Genomic DNA, 22,517 nt, shown 5'->3' with positions numbered 1-22,517 from the left:
CCGATTCCAATATCTGTCCGACATCCGTCAGGAACTGGAACCGAAATACCTCTTGTCTTCGGTTCCAGACCTGCAAGTAGATGCAACCGAACCCTGTTCGGTCGCAATCCTATACTGAACAATGGAAGCATGCATTCTGAACGGAATGCATGCTCTCATCGTTAAGTGCAGAAGTGCAGTACATCCCTGCACCCTGTGGCAGACACCCCAAGGTGCCTGCCACCGGGTGCAGGGATCAAAAGGGGGGCACCATCGGTGCCCCCTAAACCTTGCATCCATGGGGCCATGCTGGGGGCCCCCAAAGACAGTTTCCCAATGCCTTTCTGTGTCAGAAAGGCTGGCACGGAAAGGCAATAGGAAACTGCCATTGTACTCCCTCGGCCGGAAAAAGCCAGCCGGGGGAGTACGAATGGGTTTCCAGATGGCGGACGGCCAAGCCCGTCGGAAACAATCCAGAAAACTGAGCTGGATTCCTTTCCGACTGAGCCCAGAAAGGAATCTGAACGGGCAAGTCCGATGCAGTTAAGATGGCTCCAAACAAGGGTTGCAGCTATTCCTAACCGCATCGGAATCGGACCCATAGTTGAGGAATCCTACTTTCCAGAGTTAATGCAGAGCAGCGCCTGGCCAGATGCTAGAATAGACTCTTACTTCTGGTCAACGATGGCAGAAGTGTGGCCATGCCTGGTCATAAGAGGGTTTATGTTAAGCACAACACTTATGTGCACTAATTTCAGTAGTTACGCTAGGGCCCGCACGTTATGTTAAAAGTATTTATAGAGCACACATACACCAACCGGTTTCTTGGCGCTGGTTACAGAAACATAACTTGTAGCTCGTAATCCTATTTATATGCTTGTGTAAACAACCGTGTATCCAGAAGTTGTCCCAATCTGGAGTAGCAGGACGTTGATCTGATATTAGGTAGGATATAAGGTGATCCGTTACATGGTAGGCAACCACACCCAAAGGCTTTTCGAGCCCCTTTCTCCCCAAAGTGTACTAATGAGGATTTTTCATATGAAAGATATTATTTAGATAGTGAACAGTCCCAAACTCAATGGAGAATTGCTTTCATCCAGTGTCTTCTCAGTGTGTTAGCGAGTTACATCTAAATATGTCCATTGTGGAATCCCTCACTGCTTCTAAAATGTAGTGTCGAGTAGAAGGTGGCCTTGTGACTATGCAGCTTTTCATTTAGTAGTCCGTGCTTGGGTGCCTTTTGCAGGCTTTATGAGTGCGCAGGAAGTAGAAATAGTAGTCAAGCTGTTGTAAATGCTGGAGCGAGGTGGCTTAGCAATGGTGCTGTCCAGTAGGTGCTATGTGATTTGTGCTTGATATAATTTGTTATATAATTTCAGACTTTATTATCTCTTCAAGAGATAGAGATCTTTCAAAGCATTTAAATTCACGTAGAGGATGGACCTTTAACAGCAGAATTCTGTATGGAGCCTGTAGGTCACATGCACAAATATTGACATGGACAACTCAGCCATCCATCCTTCCAAGATCAGTAAAATAACTACACATACATTACTTAAGAATTGAAGTGCAAATAGGTATTTCTTTCCTGCTTATTATTATTTAATCTCTTAAGATTTGTGAGTATACACTTAAAGAGGCAGGGGAGTTTTTCTCTCAGATGAAGCGGAGAAACACTGGAGTTGCTCTCTGCACAGTCTCCAGCAATTAAACATAGTCCTTGCTGCACCGCTCTCATTTGCTTAGATTTCGGCACTAGTAATTTTGCACCTCTACCAACGTCCAACTTTCTTTGTCCCTCCAACAGTACCTCACCTTCTGAGAGGAGGAGGTTATATCCACTCCCATCAGGACAGGTTAAGGGGTTGGGTTATGCAAATCAATTCTATTGTGGGTCAGAAAGTCCCTCCACAGAGCGCTCAGATTTTCTCCCATATGAACTAAGTTACAGGCAGTTGTGAGGAGGCTCGTTAGGCTGAACGATACGTCTTCCTGACCTTAAACCGTCTCTTGCTTTGCATTCCTGAGGAGGTTTGATCCACGACTGATCAAAATAATAGCAAACTAGGGCGTCAATGAACAGACCAGAACCACCTCATCCTATGCCCTTCCATGAAACAGAAGGGCAGAGTGGGTATCACAAGAAGTGCACTGTAAATACAAAAAGGATGAAGAGGGACCTACCGGAGGGCCCGCCAGCCCCATTTCCCCACGTTCCCCTTTCGATCCTGGTAGGCCATCTTTTCCTTGGTCTCCCTTTATGCCCTAAAGAACAATACATTTTATCTATGTTTATCAACTTAAATGTATAAAAAAAGTAATGCAAGCATACATTTATCAAATATTAATGTTAGAATAGTTAAAATGACTGTTTCGAGATCTGTCTTCACATTGAAGACAGTCCAGAACGGATCATGCACCACATTATGTAGATTGTATCAAAAATGAAACAAAAACATGTATTGGAAAACTAAATGGAGCATAATCAACATACCTTCTCCCCATCAATTCCAGGAGCCCCCGGCAATCCAAGTTCTCCCTAAAGAAATGAATAAGTCATGAGAACGTAGAAAAAAAGACACGTACACAAGAACTGGTCGGGTAGCAGGTTCCTTTTGCACAGCGGGAGTCATGGATGCAAAATATACCACTGAATCAATGAATGAGATAATGTGCCAGACACAGGGCAGCAAAAGCAGTGATAGGAGGTAAGAGTTAAACTAGAACAATGCAGAGTCTATGATACAGCATTCAGGGAGAGAAGATCCCTATTGACTGGTATCACATTTCTAGGAACTCTCACGATTTTATGGGTATTGGTCCGATTGATGTAGGCTCTTAAAGGCGACTTAAGCGCAGGCTTATAGTCCCTCAGGTCCAAAGTCGCCCTAGAAACAGTGCGGGTACAATGAATGCACCTGTACAGATTTGTACCCAAGACCTGCCATGACGAAAAATCTTACACGTTAGCCAAGAGACAGACAATTGTGTCATATGTCCTAAGTTTACATATCGATCAAGTATTAAAAGTAGGATAAGAAAACAGACTTCTTTTGGGGTCTATTTTGCCACTTTTCAGTAGATTAATTTGTAGGAAATCGGACTGTTGCGTTCTTTTTGTCAAAATGTAATATATTACATCTATTTTAAGATTGTTCGAGTGCCCGGTATGGATTTCGACAGAAGTTGCATCTTAGCAAGACAATCAAATGAAATGAGAGTAAGAAAACTGTATGCCAACCAACATGAGAGAAGTTTTAACAGTATGCCACCAAGTAACAGGGCCCTGTCATTTTGAAGCCTCGTGTACCATAATGAGAGGCCTTCTTTTACTTTTCTAAGCGACTCCGTCTTCTGCAGTTCTGGAGAGTGGATTAAGTTAGTAGCAATATTTGCTTCTGCACACCATTGTGGAAAGTGGCATGTGACCGTCTGCTACCCCGCTTCAGCCAATCAAGAGTAGGACGCTTTTTCCATCAAAACCAGGATTTCAATTCAGGACACACCACCCTCTCCCTCCAGCAAAGTATTATGCAATTACTTGAGCATGGAAACACATCCTTCTCCTGCATTGGCAAAGCAGTAGCGAGTCTCCCCTTTCATCACCCTCGAACCCATGGCATTGGTCTGTTGGTTGTTCAGAGCCAAGACCAAACAAAGACACAGGTATCTTTTGATTGCATTAGTAAGGGTCAAGGGCCAGAACCCTTGCATCTTGTGCCCTCCTCCACACCACATGCATGCTGCCACACATGTGCCCCTAACCAAAGCAACCTCAATATTTCACCTCTCCACATCCCACAGCCAGCACATTAAAAACACCCATCATTTTGTGCTATCACATCTCATTCTGCAGTCATGCAAGCGGCAGGCATTTCTGACGTTATCACCACACACAATCTCAATGCAATTTTCTTAATGAAACTTTGTTCTCTACCACTGCTGAAGCAAATATGACGTTAGTTGTCCAAGCATGAAGAGTATCTGAGCCTTCTACCACAGCAATAATAGATTGGCATCTAAAGTTATACAAGACATGGGATTCTGCAATCAAATTTCTAATCTCTTCTTAATGGGCGACTTGTGATGCACTCAGTTGCTGATTATAAAGAAATTGCGTCAGATGTCAACTGTAATAGCTTATTACAGTCCAGTTCTGACATCACAATGCCTTCTGCCAGATCCAGCAGCTGAGGTGAAAGGCACGTCGGGGCTTAAATGATTATAGAAAGGTTTGAATCTTTCTGAATGTTTCTACACATTCCGATCTTCTGTAGTTAAAAAAAACTTTTAAAAAACGAACTGTATTGAACTGATTCTAATATGTTTTTGCAATAAACATCTAACAATTTTATAATGTGTTTAATTTTGCACTAGAGGTTCTATTTGTATTCTTCATGTTTGAGGACATGGTCTCTCTTTCATATGAAAGAGCTATGCACCAAAGATTTAAGTAGTTTGTGGGAAAGGTGATGGTGTGACCATATATTATAGGGGATAAAGTACCCCCTGCTGTACAGAATAAGGATATTGCAAGTCACCTCATAGTCCCATACACTTACAAAGGAACTCGGCCCAGTTCCTATATATGGCTTTGGAACACCTGGGTGACTTGCAATATGCTTATAATGTATGTCAAAGGGCACTTTAGCCCTTACATAATGCATCAGTACCAGCTCATGAGAGAACAACACAAATTTGATTGATTAAAGTTTCATAGTGTCTTGGCCACCTTCCTTGAAAGATTAATAAGATATTAACTAAATTTCAACACAAATGGTTCCTGTTGTCTCTATGTGTTAGAAACAACCAAATTCAGTTCTATCTGAGTGGACATAAGAATGATATTCCACCAGAAAGCAAGTCTTGAAAGCTCTTGTGCAGTGACTATTAGGATATCAACAAATCTTTAATTATGTTCAGAAGAAAGACCCTAAAGGACCCAATTTCCCTGGCCATGGGATGATCAAATCTGTGGAAGGAAGCCTAATGTTACCCATATACACTATGCTCTTTGAACTGGCGAAAAACAGGATATTAAAACTGTATGTTTAAAGCTTCTGACACTATCATTGCAGTCCCAATAGATGTGTTTAGTCAAGATATTCACCAGTCTACGTGTGGTTAGTGTCCAAAGAGATTCAGGCATTTAACAAAGACTGTGTACCACTAGCTGATCTTGAAATATTAGCACCTCTTTCAAATTCCAGAAATCATCACTCAAGAGATAGCCAGTTTCTATTTGAACCTCCAAAGAACCTCAGTCTCACCTATGTTTAAGATTCAAATTTTTTTCAAGGCACTACCAGACCAAGAAATTGTGGACGGACTGATCTGAGGTTGGCAATTGTGCTTTGGAGGGAATCACACTTAAGGCTTTTTTTTTTTAGTTTTATTATTCATTACCAATTGATCAACACTCACACTCTTTGTTTGCTTTCACCAATTCCATTTCAGTATTCTCTATTCCCAGGAAACATTGCTATTTGACAAAACAGATCTGCTCGAGTTGTTAACCGAATCATGCTAAAACATGAGTGGTAAAGAACAAGTATAAGGCACTTAAGTCGTCCAACAGGTGTGCATGCCCTTCTTGCCATGTAGTCCATTCAGTTAACATGTCCGGGATGAACTGCACTTGAGAGAAGACTGGCAAGTCACTGTACTGAGTGGCTTTCTTATAGATCACCATATTTAAGAGGCAAGTTACCAGCAGGTGTGTGCTAAGGTTGTATGACGTTACAACGCATGCTTTTACCCCGCATGCCGGTACAACACCATTTTTTACCCCGTCTTGCTGTCGGGGGTGAGCTGGAGTTTGGAATAGTATCATTTACTATTCCAACTCCAGTCTGTGCAACAGTAGGGGAGTTGTTGGAGTTAAATCTAACACCTTATACCCCCTACAGCAAGCCACTTTCGTTGTAATGACATGCGGGGTAGAAGCATGCGTAGTAATGCATGCGTTGTAACGGTTGTTTCCCGTGTGCTAATTGTCAACAGACCTTTGTTCCAGGAGTTCCTTGGAGGCCAGGTGGTCCTTGAAGGCCGGGAGTTCCTTGGAGGCCAGGTGGTCCTTCAGGGCCAGGCAAACCAGGCGGACCCGGAGGACCCTGAGAGCAATAGAACATGGCAGATATTAGCTGTCTACAGTCTACCTTAATAAGCACGTAGTTTAAAATATATTCCATGCAATACTTGTTTCTATGAACAGACATATTTTATTAGCAAGAGACGTCTGCAGTGAAATACCGCTGGTTATCAGGACAATGTCAAAAAAACTTAAAGAGGGTGTTTTGCAAAAGATATTCAAACACTGCATCTCAGCTTTAACAGGTGCACATGTTAGTAGTATTCATTAGACAGCACGCAGAAAGTTGCATATACATGCACGCATAATTAAGCGATGGGAATTTCAAAGTACTCCCTTCAAGCAACCCCTCTACTGAATAATTACTCAATGTGTGGACAAAAAGTCTGAATGGACTAAAGAGGATTAAACCATCAATATTGCACAACTTGTAACAATGTGAAAATGTATCTCACGAACATATCAAAACACATGCTACCATAACATCGAAAGGAAACTCACATGGATGAGTGAATGCATTAAATTGTATGTACAATAAATATTTTTCTAGTAGATACAACGCTTTGCATACTATTAATTACTCAACAAATAAGGTGATAGTCAACAGATGCATGAAAGGCAACAGTCTATTCACCCAACACTATATTTCAAGAAATCACACAGGGGATTTGTACGCGTCTGAACAGCTTTGCAAATACTGATTTTTTAAGCCCACCATGTAAGGAAAGGCTTCCAAAGTCTTAGTATAATACAGTATTACCTGGCCCAATCGAATAATTAAATCTGGAATATATCAAAAATATGCAACACAAGTTTAATTTGAGAAAAGACACACTCGTCAGCTCAGTATGCTAAGAGACGTTTTAAGGCATGGGCAAAGTGGGCTCTGGCCCAGTGCCCCAGTCTTTTAGTGGGCCCCCTGATAGAGTCAGCTCTGTTCTGCAGAGTCTTGCACTTATGACCTTGAACTGTTCTTAAACAGATGGAATACCATTTTCCTTTAACTTATTTTTAATGTGGGTGATGTGTGAGAATCTATTACAGATATTTTGCAGAATCATGTGTTTATGTCTCATGCAACAGCCATAAAAATGATTTTATATCAAAATAGGACCTCACGTATAAGAAATGGGAAGGTGTCACATAGATTATTTGCAGTGATATTAGAGAGCTGCTGCTGAGTTATAATAAACCCATCAAGCATGTATTGCACAGTACCTCCAGGGTTGGTGCACTTCCCCACCCAGGGAAAACAATGTTGTTCAAAGAAAGAAGAGAAAACAAAAGTAGTGCTTCACTTGCAAACTCTGTAAAGTGGTGCTAATGTGTTTGGGTATGAATAAAATCAACCTGGCCACTTTGCAACCACTCTATCTTGCTTTATTTTGTTGTTTTTCATATTTTGAACCTTTTATTTCTCTCAGTCCCAAGGCTGCACTTTAGAATAGAAAAATGTCAGAAAAATACGACATTTCTAGCAAAAGTGTTTTTCTTTTGTGGGTCCATTTCACAGAGGAACAAATAAACGAAGGAGGGAGTAATAACCTTTTCTTGAAGTCACTGTTTTCAGTAAGTGAGGAGGAGCGAGACAGAAATAGAGGGAGGACGAGTAAGAGAGAGGGGCAGCTGCCAGGGGCAGAGCAGGAGAAGTGGACACAGTCTCTGTCTTCTCTGGACAGGATGGAAAAGACAGAGGGGCAGATTTACAAGTCCCTTGCGCCACCAGTGCGTCACTTTTTGTGACGCACCAACAGCGCATTTTGCTGCCCCACATTTACAAGGGCAGAAAAAGCCACCCTGCATGACTTTTTCTGTTCTTGTAAACACTGCCCCTTTACACGCAGCAATTTGCGTGAAAGGGGCGTTCCATGGGTGTTGCAACACCCATGTAACCTGACACATTTCCAGATTTACAAGAAATCGTAAATATGGAAATGCGCCTGAATGCTGCGCCTCCCCATGGGAGGCGTAGGGAGGTGCAACGAGGAGAAATTAATTTCTTCTTGTTTTTTCCTCTTTCTATGTGCGCTGCATTCTGCAGCACACACAGAAAGAGGAAATCACCTCCAGTGATTGTTTATGTACAGGAAGGTGTCCCTTTCTGCACATAAACAATCATTAAAAGAATGACGTTTTGCAAGTTTCATGTGTGCTAATGCAGCACACATAGAAGTTGTAAAACATCTTTTCTGATAGTTTATGTGCAGGAAGGGAACCTTTCCTGCACATAAACAATCATCCCCGTTATGCAGGCATCCTTGCACCATGGTGCAAGGGTACCTGCGTCAGCGCAAGGCAGCAGTTTTTGCACCAGCGCAGGGGTAAGCATAGAGATGCAACATATTATTGTAAATATGTCGCATCCCTGTGCTTCAAAACGAACGCAGTGCGGCGCAGCAAAATGACTTGCTGCACTGCTCTGCATTAGTTTATTGTAAATCTGCCCCTACGTCCTTTTCCTTCTCTGCCCACCCGCTCATCAAGGAACAGCCACAAACGCAGAGCCTTATCTGTTGACCTTGGCCATTTCTGCCATCCTGGGACGTGTGTAAAAAATTTAAAAGTAGGGGAACGGAATCTAGTCAATGAAAGAAGTAGGGGCACGCCGTGCCCTGCCAATCCCGCCCACTACGACCACTGGCCTGGTTTCCTAAATCCCTTCTGCCCTAGGGCAGCATGGCTCGCACAGACGGTGCCTGTACCTCGGTTCTGACCTGGTCAGCAGATGCATGTGAATCACCTCACTTCACAGAAGGACATTCTGCACTGCAGAGAACACGTTCTTCACTGATTGTACCATGTGTTCCTCCTTTTATGTCTTTTGTATAATTTGTTCAAGATGATATTATTTTGAGCTACCAATCAGGACTTTATTTTTTCCCCTCAGCTGACGGTGTTATTTTCACACCATTAATCGAGGCTGTAGATTGTCAGTGCAGGTAAACACAACTGAAAGGAGGTCGGTGTATGTAGAGTAATGAAGACCGGAGTACTTCATATAGAAGTAAGACACTCAGATCTGCGTACCCATGTCCTCCTTTGTGGTCTGACTTCTAGCTCGGCCGCCTTCTGCCATTGGCACATTTAATGTTCGCTTGCTCCTTAATGCATAGGAATGCCAAGACTGAGATCATGTAAGTCTGCTCTTCATTGGTTCCTAAAAGTTAGACCACCTCCAACGCCTTGCAAACATTTTTCATTTTTCTTCCTCTGTCTCTAGTTCCAAAATGTCAGAGGTCCTTCTCAAAGCAAATGGAGGCCACCTTTTTCATCTTCGTAAACTTTATCTTCGCCCACTCCCACTTGCACGACATCATAAAAATCCTATCTTTCACTCCGCCTAACGCTTTGGGGCAAATTCAGAAAGGGATTTTGGAGTACATAAAGTAGCAGTCCTGCGGTACCCTTAAGAACTTTTACATGCCTTTGGGATATGGGACTAATCCAAAGGACTGCCCTCTTTGCACAGCTACTAATATGGAGTTGGACATTTCTGGCCCATTTCACAAAGACACTCAAGAGAACCTAAAATAATACTACAGGAGTACTACTTCTCAAATATTTTGTGAATGAGCGCCTATAGTCATGAGTAAGCGACTCTACAGCACAAGCCTCAATCAGCAGCAATACTCACTCCTAATCTCGTAAACAACCCTAAACTATACCACCTGCACCCTTTGCTCTTTGTCAACTGCTTGAGACCCAATTTCACCTCTAACATGTCAGGTAGTCAGGCTCCCAATGTACTCGAAATCCTTTACAAGTTCTTCAGTAGGGCATTCAAAGCCATCCATATCCAGGAACCCCCATTATTTAATTCATGCTATTCCTCTCTACTACCCTCCCTGCCCACCACTCTTGTGCCCTCTTCAATAACAAACCCAAAACACCCAAATCTACCACGTGGCTCCTCAAAGTTCAGGTATTTTCTCTTATGTCACCTTTCCACGGGGACACTTAGATCCTGGGCCCCATAAGTACTACCTGCTCAAACGTCACAGCCCCCCCCCCCCAATAGGATATGAACCACCTACCATGCTTTACATCCCAGAATGTGTCTTTATGGCACTCCTTTTGAGACGCTCGAGAAAATGTATACTTATAAATACAACCTCAAAGAAAAGATAATATCTGTACAAGACGTCATCTTAGAATGCAAGAATTGGGTATTGTGTCTAATATACAGTTGGAAAGATGTTTTTAATGCCCTCTGTTGCTTAAAGATTTCCATAAAGGGACATTCAGTGCCTTTCAAAAATATTCAAACCGTGAAACCGCATATGCTCACATTCATCTGCATAGTAGATTGGCATAATAGTTAATGTTACCATGTCTGCAAGCCCTCTCCAGGCCATCTGCTGCAAGTTACATTAGCCTGAGAAACTTTTTAATGAAAACAAACTGGTTTTCATTTTAATTGAACAATGACAAAAACGCCCCATCTTTCTGTGGTTTTACTGTTTATTTCCAAGTGATCCAGTTCTAAGCACGAAGGCAGTTCCCTTGCATAATAATGACATTTTTTAATGCTGTAAAAATGCAGTCCCTGCTTTTGAACTTCCAATACTGACTCACACTGAATGTAAACCAGTGCCTGCATTATTGCAGAAAATTAGAGTGAAGTGTTTACAGTACGTCCATGACAATTTCAAGGTGTGTAACCTAAAGCGAATATTTAAAACAAAGGGGCTACTAAAGAGGCGGTGATTGTGATGATGTGGCAATAAGTTCCATTTAAATCTGATTACTTTGTGGCCTCAGACACCGGTAATTATTCACTAAATGGATATTGCATACCTCCTAGGAGTTTTGTAGCCATCCTGTATTTAAATAAATCACACATGACTTCGAGTTGGTGTGCAATATCCTTTTTTTGGGGTAAATTATTCCTTATAAATGATAAAACACATGGCAATCAGTTCCACTACTCTAACCTAGAAAAAATCCACTGCTTCTCCTCCTACTGTCGTGTTCTCCGTGCCGAGTAGCATGCACTCACCAATACTATGGAGTTCTGGGTCCTCTTTGCCCCTAATGTTTTGTGAGTCTCACAGCACTTCTTCACCTCTGATTCACCCAAAATACTATGTACCCCAAATGTTGGTGTCACCATTATTATTCAATGTTTTTCTCCTCAAAAGCGCTTCAATCAGTGGCATCATGCTTGGTGCAACATTTTCAAGGCCCCTTCTCTGGGATGCACTGACATCCAAAATCTTTACAATAATTCTACCATCTCCCCCAAACACGGTTCGAGGTCCATCCTTCAGCCATTCAATGATGTGATTTTGCCTTTCTACTCTCACACTTGTTATCTCTCACCTGCCCAAATACTGTGTTCGTATTTCCGAGCAATGCTGCTTTGTACTTGTTAGAGCTGCACTATCCTGAGCTGTGTCTGTGCTGTACCCGTAAGAGGAGCTGCATCATTTCAAGCCTGAGATGTATGAAGAAAGTGGTAGTGCAGCCCCTGTTCAACACGCACTAAAGTCTCAAGAGGACAGCACAAAACATCTCGTCAAACACCTGTTTCCTGTTAAGGGTCAGAATGAATAGTGCCTGAAAAGCAGTTGAGCTGTTAGCTAATTTGCAAAAAAGCTCTTAAAAAGGTACAATTACTAAAGATATACTCCCCTCTTACCAAGACCAGCAAGCACTAACCATTCTGCCAATGATAGCTACCCTTTACTAAACGATTTTACTGAGGTATGTGCCACCAGATAGGTAGTCTGACACCCCCACAAGGGAAGATCAAACTGGGGTTGTAAGACCAGGTTTGTGAGTGATTTTGCGAGCATGCTTGTATGATTGAGACCTTGGATGAGGAAATGGCATTCTGATAGGATGGCCATTTCTTTTTCAGGTCTTGCCTGCAGACAGCTTCTGGCTGTCTTTTATCGAATACCTATTGTGGACAATTCTGATACTTACAGTGGGATTTCGTCAGCCCATTGCTTTTGTGGGTCCCTCGTCAATCTCATTTGCTTGCTTCTTATTCAATCCCTTTCCTTCCTCTTCTCGCATTTGTGTCACTCTCTTGGAGCATAGCTTCTTTTTTTTAAAAACATGCTTTGTTTTGAAAATGTAATATACAACTTGGCCCATATGGCCTACAATAAAGTTTAAATCAATGAAAAAGAAATTAATAAAACCATACAGAAACATCCAATTGTGCCTGTCCCCTGTTACCCCCCACTCCCCCTCCTCCATCAGACTCAAAGGAATCCAAATTGGCAAACCAATCATCCCACACCAATTTGGCCTGCACCTACCCCTTGGTATGTTCAGGTGTTCGTCGTCAGGTAAGGTGCTGATGCGAATAGTTGGCCCTAAATCTATACCTCTGTAGTCAACCCATTCCTTCCAATTTCCTGTAGAGTTTATGGGGGCAACCCCTCTTTATATACTGCTACCTCTATCCCCATACAGTGGTCCACCCCCTTCTTCCACAGAGCCAAGTGGAGATCCTGATAAGGTCTCATTTTCGTAATCCTTCTAATGTGGTCACCTGCGGGACCAAGCGGCCCCACCACAGAGGTGTCTGCTCAGTCAATCTACCCCACCACTTTATGCGGCAGAAAGCGGAACACCACTGGTTTAGCACCACTCTGGTTGCTGCGGAAAGCGCCTTCCACCCGCCTCTGCCATACAGGTATGTCTCAAGGTGAGCACTTCCTATCGCCCATCTGTTTAAGGCATAAGCCAGGTCCCCTCGCACAACACCACCAGTCACTTATAATAAGAAGATGAGCTGCTTGATAGTAGGATTATACGTTAGCTGCTGCAATGCTCCCACAGTATGTTGACTGGAAACATTTGCTATGTGCTTGCTACTGAAAGAGTCCCCCCCTACCACAAGAAGGCAGTAAGTATTATGTTTAGCTTGCGGAACCACCGCTGAGGAACATCATATGGAAGTTTTGTAGTTGGTAAAGAAGCCTGGGCAGAGACACAATCTAAAATATGGCTGACCATTCGGTCAAGGATAGTGGGAGAGCCAACCAGATCTTTATGTCCTCCTGCATGTGGGTGAACACCAGCTCCACAATGGCTGTCCACTCCATCGTCTTCTCTGGGGATATGAATACACCCAAGTATTGCAAACCACAAGTAGGGACACGTAGTCTGGACACCCATCTGAGCTTCTAAAGGCTGGGACCCATCACAAACACCATAGATTTGGAGGTGTTAATATGGAGGCCCGATGTCTCTCCAAAAATGTGCATGATTTGCAGTAGTCTAGGCCCTGTAGATTCAGGTGCGGTGAGAAAGAAAAGAACGTCATTAGTGTTAAGTGCAATCTTATCGGAGAGTCCTTCCCTCCGTTCAAAGAAATGGACCTATGCGTCCATCCTCACCCATACAGCCAGCCATCCCATGGCAAGGGCAAACAGCAGGGGAAACGGTGGCAGCCCAGTCGTGTCCCCCGCTGCTGGGGAAATATATTCGACCGGGCTCCCACTACACGCACCGACACCATTAAGCCTGTGTAGAGAAGTTTAAGATAAGAAAGTTCAGGCATGTGAGGAGGACGAACAGTTATTCTCTGCTGACCAAGTGAAATACCTTTTCGATGTCAACCAGGAGAATTAATGCCAGCTCCCTTAGCCTATCCGCCAGTGTCAGTGCATTACTGACGCTCCAAATATTATGACGGGTCACCCAGTGGAGGATAAAGCCGGCCTGGTCCGGGTGTACCAGATCCAGAATGCAGTGATTCAACCTGTTGCTAGTGCCTTGGCAAAAATCTTGACCTCCAGGTTGAGGAAGGAGATTGGGCAATAAAAAGAATGTTCGTCTGCTACCCGGCCCAGTTTTGGGAATATCACAATCTCAGCAATGCACCATACTGAGGGCAGGATGGAAGCGGCCGCCGATGATTGGATCCCCCCCTAGTAAATGGTCATGGAACTTTGGCACATATGCTTAAAAATACTCACTCGGGAATCCATTAGGCCCGGAGGCCATGCCTACATTCATCCCTGCCAATGCTTTGGAGAGATCATCAACAGTGAGCCCAGCATCCAAGGACGCACGATCAGTTGAGGCTTGTATAAATTCCTCTAACTGTGATCTGGTTAGTTCCTCCCTCTTAGCGCATACTTGCTCGAAATATTTGGCAAAGCTGTTCACAATCCCCTCTGGGTCCGTGAGCAAGGCACCTGACCCATCTTTGATTGTCGGAAAGGAGGGCGAGCGGGGTACACCCTGACACAATCTGTGGAGCATTTGACTCGACTTGTCTCCCCATTGATATATGCAACTTTGGGACGCCTGCCAAGCCAACTTGGCCTCATCTAATAAAAGCTGCTGCTATTGCTTCTGGATAAGGCCTAGCTGTCTGTGCACCATTTGTCCATCTCCACTGTGACCCCTCCCATCCAGGTTTTTGATCTGGGCCTCAAGCTCGGTCAATTCCCATGAAGTACGATGTCGCTCTTCCATGCAATAACTAATGTCTGCCCCCCGAAATGTGGTCTACAGTGCCCCCCACAGCTTCACCAGGAACCGGGCTCACAGTATTTTGGACTTTGGACAGTCCACAGTGAGAGGCGCCAGAGGAAGGCCTTGCACCAGAGGCGCACTCGGAGCCTGAGCGCCACTGGTGAGTGCTCGTACAGGCCTCTCGGTAATACTATAATGTCTGATATCCTGTGGATAAATGAGCGTGGAATCAAAAAGTAATAAAGATGACAGTTGGAGCTGTGAGCAGAAACGAAAATGTGTAGCCCCCCTCCAGTGCACGTGCACGCCAGACATCTGTCAAATCCAAAGCCACTATAAAGGAGGATAGATGGGTCAGCCCAGTATCTGGGACCCTCTCCAGCGGGCGCTACCTATCCACCACTGGGGCAGCCCCAGAACTGTAAGGCCTCCCCATAGCCCTCTCATTAGGTCAATGTAAGATTGTCCAAGGGGAAGGCATATACACTCAAAGAGTGTAAGGATCTCACCATAGAGGGTATTCATCAAAGCTATGTGTTGACCATATCTATCTGACCCTGTCTTAGTGTGATGGACTGGGAATGAATTTTTGACCAGTATGACGGTGCCCTGCGAACCCCTTGCAAAGCCTGCATGTTAGACCTGCATGTACCGGGCCAGGCACGGGACCTTATTCTCATTGGAATGGGTCTTCTGTAACAGCAGAATGTCTGCCCCCGCCCGCTTGCTCTGCCAACAGACCATTAATTCATGTTCCCTTAGACTGTCCACGGGACCAGGCCAGCCCGGTTGCCCGAATGGATCCCCTTACCCAACACTGAAGAACTGTTCTTAAAACAGGAACTACTCATGTATGCTCACTGCCACCTATAGAAGCATATGCTTTATAACCGCCAGAGGCTTCATCATGAGTGCAGATCCTTGCCTTTTTCACTATGATGATTATGCACTGGACATCTGGGAGGGCGAGGCCCCCTCTCTGCATCCCGCTTCTCGGAAGATCGCTTAGAGCCCCTCCAGGTTGAGGTGGATCTGTTGCGGCGATTCATCCGGGGTCCTGGGGGGCTTACCCTTTTCCTCCGTCTTGGGGGGAATGGGAATCAATACCCAGAGGTCGCACATGAATCCGTTCATCTGTCTATGGAAAGACCTCTTCCGGGGGAGTCCAAAAAGAGCGACTTGGACTGGTAGATTTCTTTCATCTTGGCTGGAAAGAGAAGCATATATTCTATATTCAGCTCTCGTAGTCTTTGTTAGGCTGCTTGGAAGGATTGAGGCTGTTGCTGCACCAGTCGGGTGCAATACCAGAAAAATCATTACTGTATGTGACTGATACTGGATTTTGCCTTGGAGCCGAGCATATTTAAGGATGGAGTCGTGGTCCATATAGTTCAAGAACTTCACTATGAGTGGTCGGAGCCTGACTCCTGGGGAGGATGCCTCACCAAAGTCCAGTGTGCCCGCTCGATCACATAACATGGGGAGAGAGCCTCCTGGGGAATCATTTCACAGAGCCACTTGTCGAGGAAGGGTTCAATGGAGGATCCCTCACACCCCTCGAGAAAGCTGACCAATCTGAGGTTGTTGTGGCATTCCCTGCCATCTGCATCTGCCACTGGTGCACTCAGTTCCTTGGTCAAAGAGGTGAGTTTGGACACTGTTTGTTGCACGGACGCTACTGAGTCCTCAACTCCCGAGACCCGGGCCTCCGCCTAGGTAATCAGCTCAACTGCATTTTGTAGGTCCTAGCGGAGCAATGTGATATCTGAGCCCACCTCTCCTATCTTGGCATTCATGGTGTCCCATGACTGTGTAATGGCTGCCAAAGTGCTACTTTATCTGAGCTTGACTGCGACTGTCTGCCCATCCCCGCCAATGAGGGGGAACACCATAGCCAGGCTTATTTGTCCAGGGTATTTTGTTTAGCAACTGGCGATGCTTTATCTATAGCCATTCCGCTTAGGTGTCACCAGTATTCCTCTTTGCCATTTTTAACTTTCCACTCTCCAGCTGACCCACCAGACCCCAGCTACCTTCTCTCTGGGGCAGCATGAGCAGTTGGATCCCTGAATCACAGGCTGCATGAATAAGGGCGCTTTGAGGCCGATTGCCCCATCCAGATGGGCCAACTGTGATGACTTTGTGCTGGGAACAGAGGGAGATGTCCCCCCCCAGCAACCCAGCCCCAGGTCTGGCACTTGTGGTTTGTCTGGCAGTGTGTCCGACGCCTATAAGGCCCCCAAGTGGTCCTGCCCCGCTGAACTCCAAGGGCCCAGGACAGCAAATGCAAGCCAAGTTCCAACTGGCAGGCTGGCTCTACAGCGGACTTCAAAGTAGGGACTGCGTCACCAACATAGAGCTACCATGGGACAAGACGTGGGGTGCAATCTGAACAGCCATGTTTGGGGCCCGCAGTCCACCTCACCATGCAAGGAAGCCACTGCTGGGAAGGGTGTGATATTTGTTATGGGCCCCTAGTCTCGCCCTCAACTAGGCCAGCCATTACCGTCACTCTGCCTGGGCCATCCATCTGCCCCAATGAGAGCCTCACCCACAGGATTTGAAAGGACTTTGTGGAGGTTAAATGATCTGCAGGAGGCTGGGGGTGCAATTCTCCGTACCCGCACCTTGCCCCTCTGCACATTGTCTCACAGGGCTCACTGCCTCCTCAATTTTCAGCCAGTTATTTCCATGTGGGGAGTCCAGGGCCCTCCCCCACTCATGCGGCTCCTCCCGCTGTCATTGCTGCTGTTTTCAGCTACTTACTTAGCATCGGGCCCCTGCACCAGGGCCCCCTTTGGCGCCAGAGCCCACCTGGCCTAGCCGGATACGATTGATGATGCTGGGATCCCCAGCAAGAGGATGCGCAGTCCTGTTCCCGTGGTGGTCATTCGACGCTGCTCCTCACTCCCAGGGCTTCAATGAGCTGGGCACAGTGCTTTCAACGTGCCACCTTCGGCGCCATCCTGACGGCCATTCAATAAGCCTCGTGGCCACGCAAGGTCACCACCACAGGGCGTTCCTCTTCGCGACTTCTCCTGGGGCCCACGATCACCAGTGGTACTACCCCAAACACAGCCTCCGCTCCTACCGGTCATGGTGTACAGAATGGTTGAGCCCCCGATTGTGTCGGATTAGGTCATGGCAGAGAGGAGCTGTCTTAAGATGTGGCTGTCATTATCAGCGTCCAAGCCACGTCCCCTGGAGCATGGATTCTTAACATGCTTCTGATTGGATGACGTGTGACCTTCTACAGATTACATTTGGAGAACTACATTTTTCTTTTCTTTCATCGCTACAAGCAAGTGCATGTGCTTACTTGCTCTCTCCGTCGTGTGCTGATCCCCAAACAAATCCCCACCCCTTGCCCTATAGCTTGTCTGTTGCTTCCTCCTCTAAATTCTTCTCGGTTTAGTTTTTTTTTTTTTTGAAACCCCCCCGCCCAGTATCTCTGTTGTATTTGGTTTCGTATCTTTTTTAATATAGGTGTACGCTGCCCATCTAGCTCCTCTTGCCACTCTCCTCCTCTCCCTCCTACTCCACTGTCGCACCCACTCTTCCTGTCCCATTATGTTTTTGTACCCCGCAGTGGCTGCCCAATTGCTCCTTTCTGAAAATAAAAACCCAAAGATTTGGCACACTGTTTCGAATTACTTTAGTGCTCCACGATAGGAGTCTGTCATTGTGTAGTGATGAATTAAAACAAAAACTACATGACTGCTAAATCACACTTTTATTGTTTATTTATTTGGAAATGTTGTTCCGTATTGACTGTAACCTTTTTTCTTTTTGCCGATGCCAGAGGGAAATAAAGAATTTGCAAAGCCAAAAGTCAACACCTTTTGGCTTGGCCAATGCTTACTTAATTACTAGACTCTTCTATGAGGAAACACAATGCATCGGTTGCATTAAATAAGTCTTTCGGAAGCAATATATAGTTTCAATGTATGCTGATAACATTCTAATTTACATAACTGACCTCAACCGCCCACCGTTTTGGTTTGCTGTCGCGTAACTGTGACCATTTCTCAAAAGTCTCTGGTATCACAAGGAAAGTTCACTGGCTGGCTTACATAACTGGTTTTAGAGTTACCTCAACCTGATACCTCTTTAGCACAGCCCAGAAGTCTTCATTTTTCATCAGCAGAAATTGCAACAGGCTTTGTTGAATGTGTTAGGGTACAGGCCGCACAAACCTCCATCAAGTCACTACATTAGAATTGTAATCACTAGGGGCCTTATTTAGAGTCGGGCGGCTCCTTCCCAAAAATTGCTGCTATCCCATCTGCTAGATTACAAAAGCATTATAGACATTGGCACTTTTAATATGGCGGAGTATCCCAGTCCGCCAAACTCTAAATGAGGCCCAGGCCTACAACTTAAGTACATCCATCTTATTGCTTAACATTGTTAATTGAATACGAATAGCGCCGGACTGGCTGTAGCGGGTATCAGGCATTTTCCCGGGAGGCTGGAAGGGTGGGGGCCCTTTTTGCAGCTGTGGGTTTATTACTGGGGGACGGTTTTGCGGCAGTGCTGCAATATCGGCCCCCAGTAACAAAAGCAGCAGCGCACCCTCCTCCCCACCCACGGAGGGTGAGGGGGGAGGAGGGTGCTGGTCCGACAAAAGTGCCAGGGCTGCTTTAGGTTCCCTGAATACGAAGCAAAGTAGTCTACTGTGCTAAATGGAGTAAGTGTGGTGTTACCTACCATAGTCATCAGAGCCATGAGTACATATTGCCTGATATGTATTTGCCCATTGATTCAGTTCCCTTTGCATGAGGCAGGTTATGATTTCAGAATGTCAGACCACAGATTTCACATGGAATTTATGCTGAGGATTTGTAGGCATATTATAGTCTTTTCTATAAGGTCAGAATGTATTTTTTAATATTTAATAATTGTAAATCTATTTTGGAAGGCTCTGAAGTGCTTTACAACAAATCCAATTTGCGTGCTAAAATGAAATATTGGTATGCTATTTTATTTTAAAGAACACCAACAGGATAGCAGCTACATGATCCGTCCAATAAAATATTGTGAGGCAATTTTTTGTTTCTTTTACACTGTATAGATTTTCAGCGTGTGACGTTTATCAGGTTCCTCCATGGCAGATGGGTTTGAAGCTTTAATTGCAGGAAGACAGAAATTTTATGGCATGACACAGAGGCCAACATTATGCAAATTCTCCTTTATTGCCACAGCTCAGCAGTAACAATGAAGAGAACATAGAACTTGTGAACATTCTGGAAAACAGTATAAAGTCCATGATCACACAGCTATCATCCTTCTTTGTTGTTGCTGCACATAAGATAAGTACTCTCATTTTATTTGTTGTTCCTTCCTTTTATGTATCTATTGAGAAATTTAGTATTTTTCACTCTATAATTAACCTTTTTAACTTTATCTCGCATGACTGGGTCCTATTGACCCTACCATGCATTTGTTTCGTTTTTTATCCAGGACGTATGTATCCTTTGAGGTCTGAATGATATTTGTCTACTCTCTTTCCCTTAATCCGCCTTCAACTACTTTTTCTTTGCACGCTTGATTGCTTTCTTGCCTTTGGATTTCCTCTCCGTTCGCTTTCTCCCCATGCGCCTTTTGAAATTGTGTTTGTAGACACATACGCGCCTCTCGTGCTTCTGGACGCGATCGCAGGTGCTGCCTAGCGACACGCTCGATGCGGGCCATGCCCGCCACCGTGCCTCCGTGCCACGCCCGAGTCTTTCCGCACCCTGGGGAGGATTTGTCACCTACCTTGCCTTCTGCCCCTCAGGCCTTTTCATTTGCTCTCGCCTACTCGGCGTTCAACCACGATCGGCTTCTTTTCCCCACCGCGACGCGCGTCTTTCATCGCGCGTCGCGAACTCAAATTAAAGGAATGGACCTTAAACAACAACCACGCACGTAACATACGTGCGTGGTTGTCATAGCTTCTAAAATAAACAGTTGCTCGTCCTTTCTCAACGCGATCGAGGCAGTTAATACCGATATCTACGCACTAATCCATTTTTTAGGAATAATTATACCACTATATTTAAAAAAGAAAAAAAAAGAAAAAAAAGGTAAGGGAGAAAATTAAGGTAGGAAGACACAATTTATCAGGCTAAAAATGTTTTATCCAAAATTATTAATTGATTTAAAGGGGAAGACAAGTTTCAATAAAACACTTGTCTTTATTAATCCTTTACTCCTTCCATTATGTCTTCCACTGACCCATGAAACAAAACTGGACCTAATGGTTTCTAAAGCCATGGATAAAGCCATGGATTCGTTCAATGACCTTATCAATAAAAAATGTAATGAAACCATGAATAAAAAATTTGAAATATTTACAAGGGGATGGCCCTCAACTAGCGGGGAACATAATTTAAACCCCAAAGAAGGGACAGTGAAGGTCCTAAAGAAAAGATCCGGAACAGAACAATCAGATTTAAGATTAAAAAGAACCAAGGTATCACTAAACTAGGATCGATCTCGCTTACAAGGCGGAGACCAGAACGATGCCCAGGGCATCTCAGAAGGGCAAGAAACAGGCCTACAAACCCCTATACACGTTGACAGCGACGACCAATACGAGGCGGAGATAGATCTCTCATGCTCGTCATCCCTTGATTCGGACATTGAGGTCCAAGAAAATAATGAAATTGATAACCCGGAAGAGGCAAACAAGGCCTCAGGAACGAAAATGGGTATCACTGACCCTTTTGGAGACATTATGTTCGATCCACTACTAATAAAACATCCCCTATCTCCCGAATGGCATCCGTCACAACACGTAGCAGACTATATTAGCTTCTGACTAAGAAGAGAGATCCCGAAAGAAGTGAGATTCAGATTAAGATCAGAATGCCCTCAGCCATCACTCCCAGACAAAATCGCCTCCACACCTGAACTGGACCCTAAGGTCGCCGCATTCATAGCCAAAGGCGCAAAAGACCCAAGAAAAGGCATAGATAAAAGCCTTGGATCATGTCAAGACCGCCTACTTGATTTAATTGGTCCTCTAACCAAAATTTTTGACATGGCGGAAAACGCCTACGTTGGTGGCATCCCTGTTGACGCAAAGGAACTTCGCGAATGGGTGCAAAGGTCCATCTGCCTTCTTGGCAATGCGAACACTGCCATATCTAATGAAAGAAGAAAGGGCATACTCCTTAAAATAGACCCCAAACTAATTGAATTGTCTAACAAAGAGGCAGGACCCAGCTCTCAAGGACTCCTATTCGGAGAGGACTTTATACGTGATATGGCCAAATACGTTGGAGGATTTAGCTCCATACAAAAGTCACAACGTGAAATCAAAAAAGTGTTCCAAGATAAAAATTTTGGACGGGCTGGGAGAATGCGGAGTCGATTTCCCAGCCATGGACAATCCACTTCAAGACCCTTTCTGGGACGAGGAAATGGGTTCCAACAAACATTTTTCTACGGGAATCATTAATTCTACCCTCAAAGACAACGCTTCAGAGGAAGATCGTTTCGAGGCGAGGAAGAGCAGAGTTTTCCCAACAGGTAGGTCTATCGACAGGCCCTTCAGATACCCCTGTAAAAGTGGGAGGGAGACTAGCCCTTTTCTCTGGCAACTGGACATTAATAACCCAAGATCCATGGGTCCTACAAACAGTTCAAGGTTACAAAATAGACTTTATGGACTCCCCCTTCCAAACGGAAATACCACACGAAATATTTTTTTCACAAGAACAGAAAAAACTAGTATCTCAGGAAGTGAAAGATCTTCTAACCAAAGGGGCTGTAAGAGAGAGCTCAGAAATAGGTTTCATAAGCAATATTTTCCTGGTCGAAAAGAAAGACAAAACTCAGAGACCTGTTATAAATTTAAAAAATCTGAACAGTTGGGTTTCCTATCACCACTTCAAGATGGAGGGAATTCATCTTCTGAGAGACGTTTTGAGAAAAGGCAATTGGCTAACACGCCTAGACTTAAAAGACGCCTACCTCACAATTCGTATTTGGCCCCCTCACAGGAAGTTCT

At 44.6% G+C, this 22,517-nt stretch overlaps 1 protein-coding gene across 7 annotated transcripts in view; it reads right to left on the bottom strand.

Moving 5' to 3' along the window:
• LOC146810895 (uncharacterized) overlaps positions 1–22,517 on the bottom strand; it is a 403,292-nt gene that overhangs the window by 64,047 nt on the left and 316,728 nt on the right. For all 7 annotated transcript variants that reach the window (XM_085617937.1, XM_085617940.1, XM_085617938.1 and 4 more), the window contains 3 exons: positions 5,988–6,095; positions 2,477–2,521; positions 2,167–2,247 (listed from right to left, as the gene is read on the bottom strand). In XM_085617937.1, coding sequence (XP_085474063.1) covers positions 2,167–2,247; positions 2,477–2,521; positions 5,988–6,095 — 234 coding nt within the window. The remainder of the gene's footprint in view (positions 1–2,166; positions 2,248–2,476; positions 2,522–5,987; positions 6,096–22,517) is intronic.

The sequence above is a fragment of the Triturus cristatus genome, chromosome 7 (assembly GCF_964204655.1).
Source record: "Triturus cristatus chromosome 7, aTriCri1.1, whole genome shotgun sequence".
NCBI lineage: Eukaryota > Metazoa > Chordata > Amphibia > Caudata > Salamandridae > Triturus > Triturus cristatus.
This window is presented reverse-complemented; position numbering and strand designations above follow the sequence as displayed.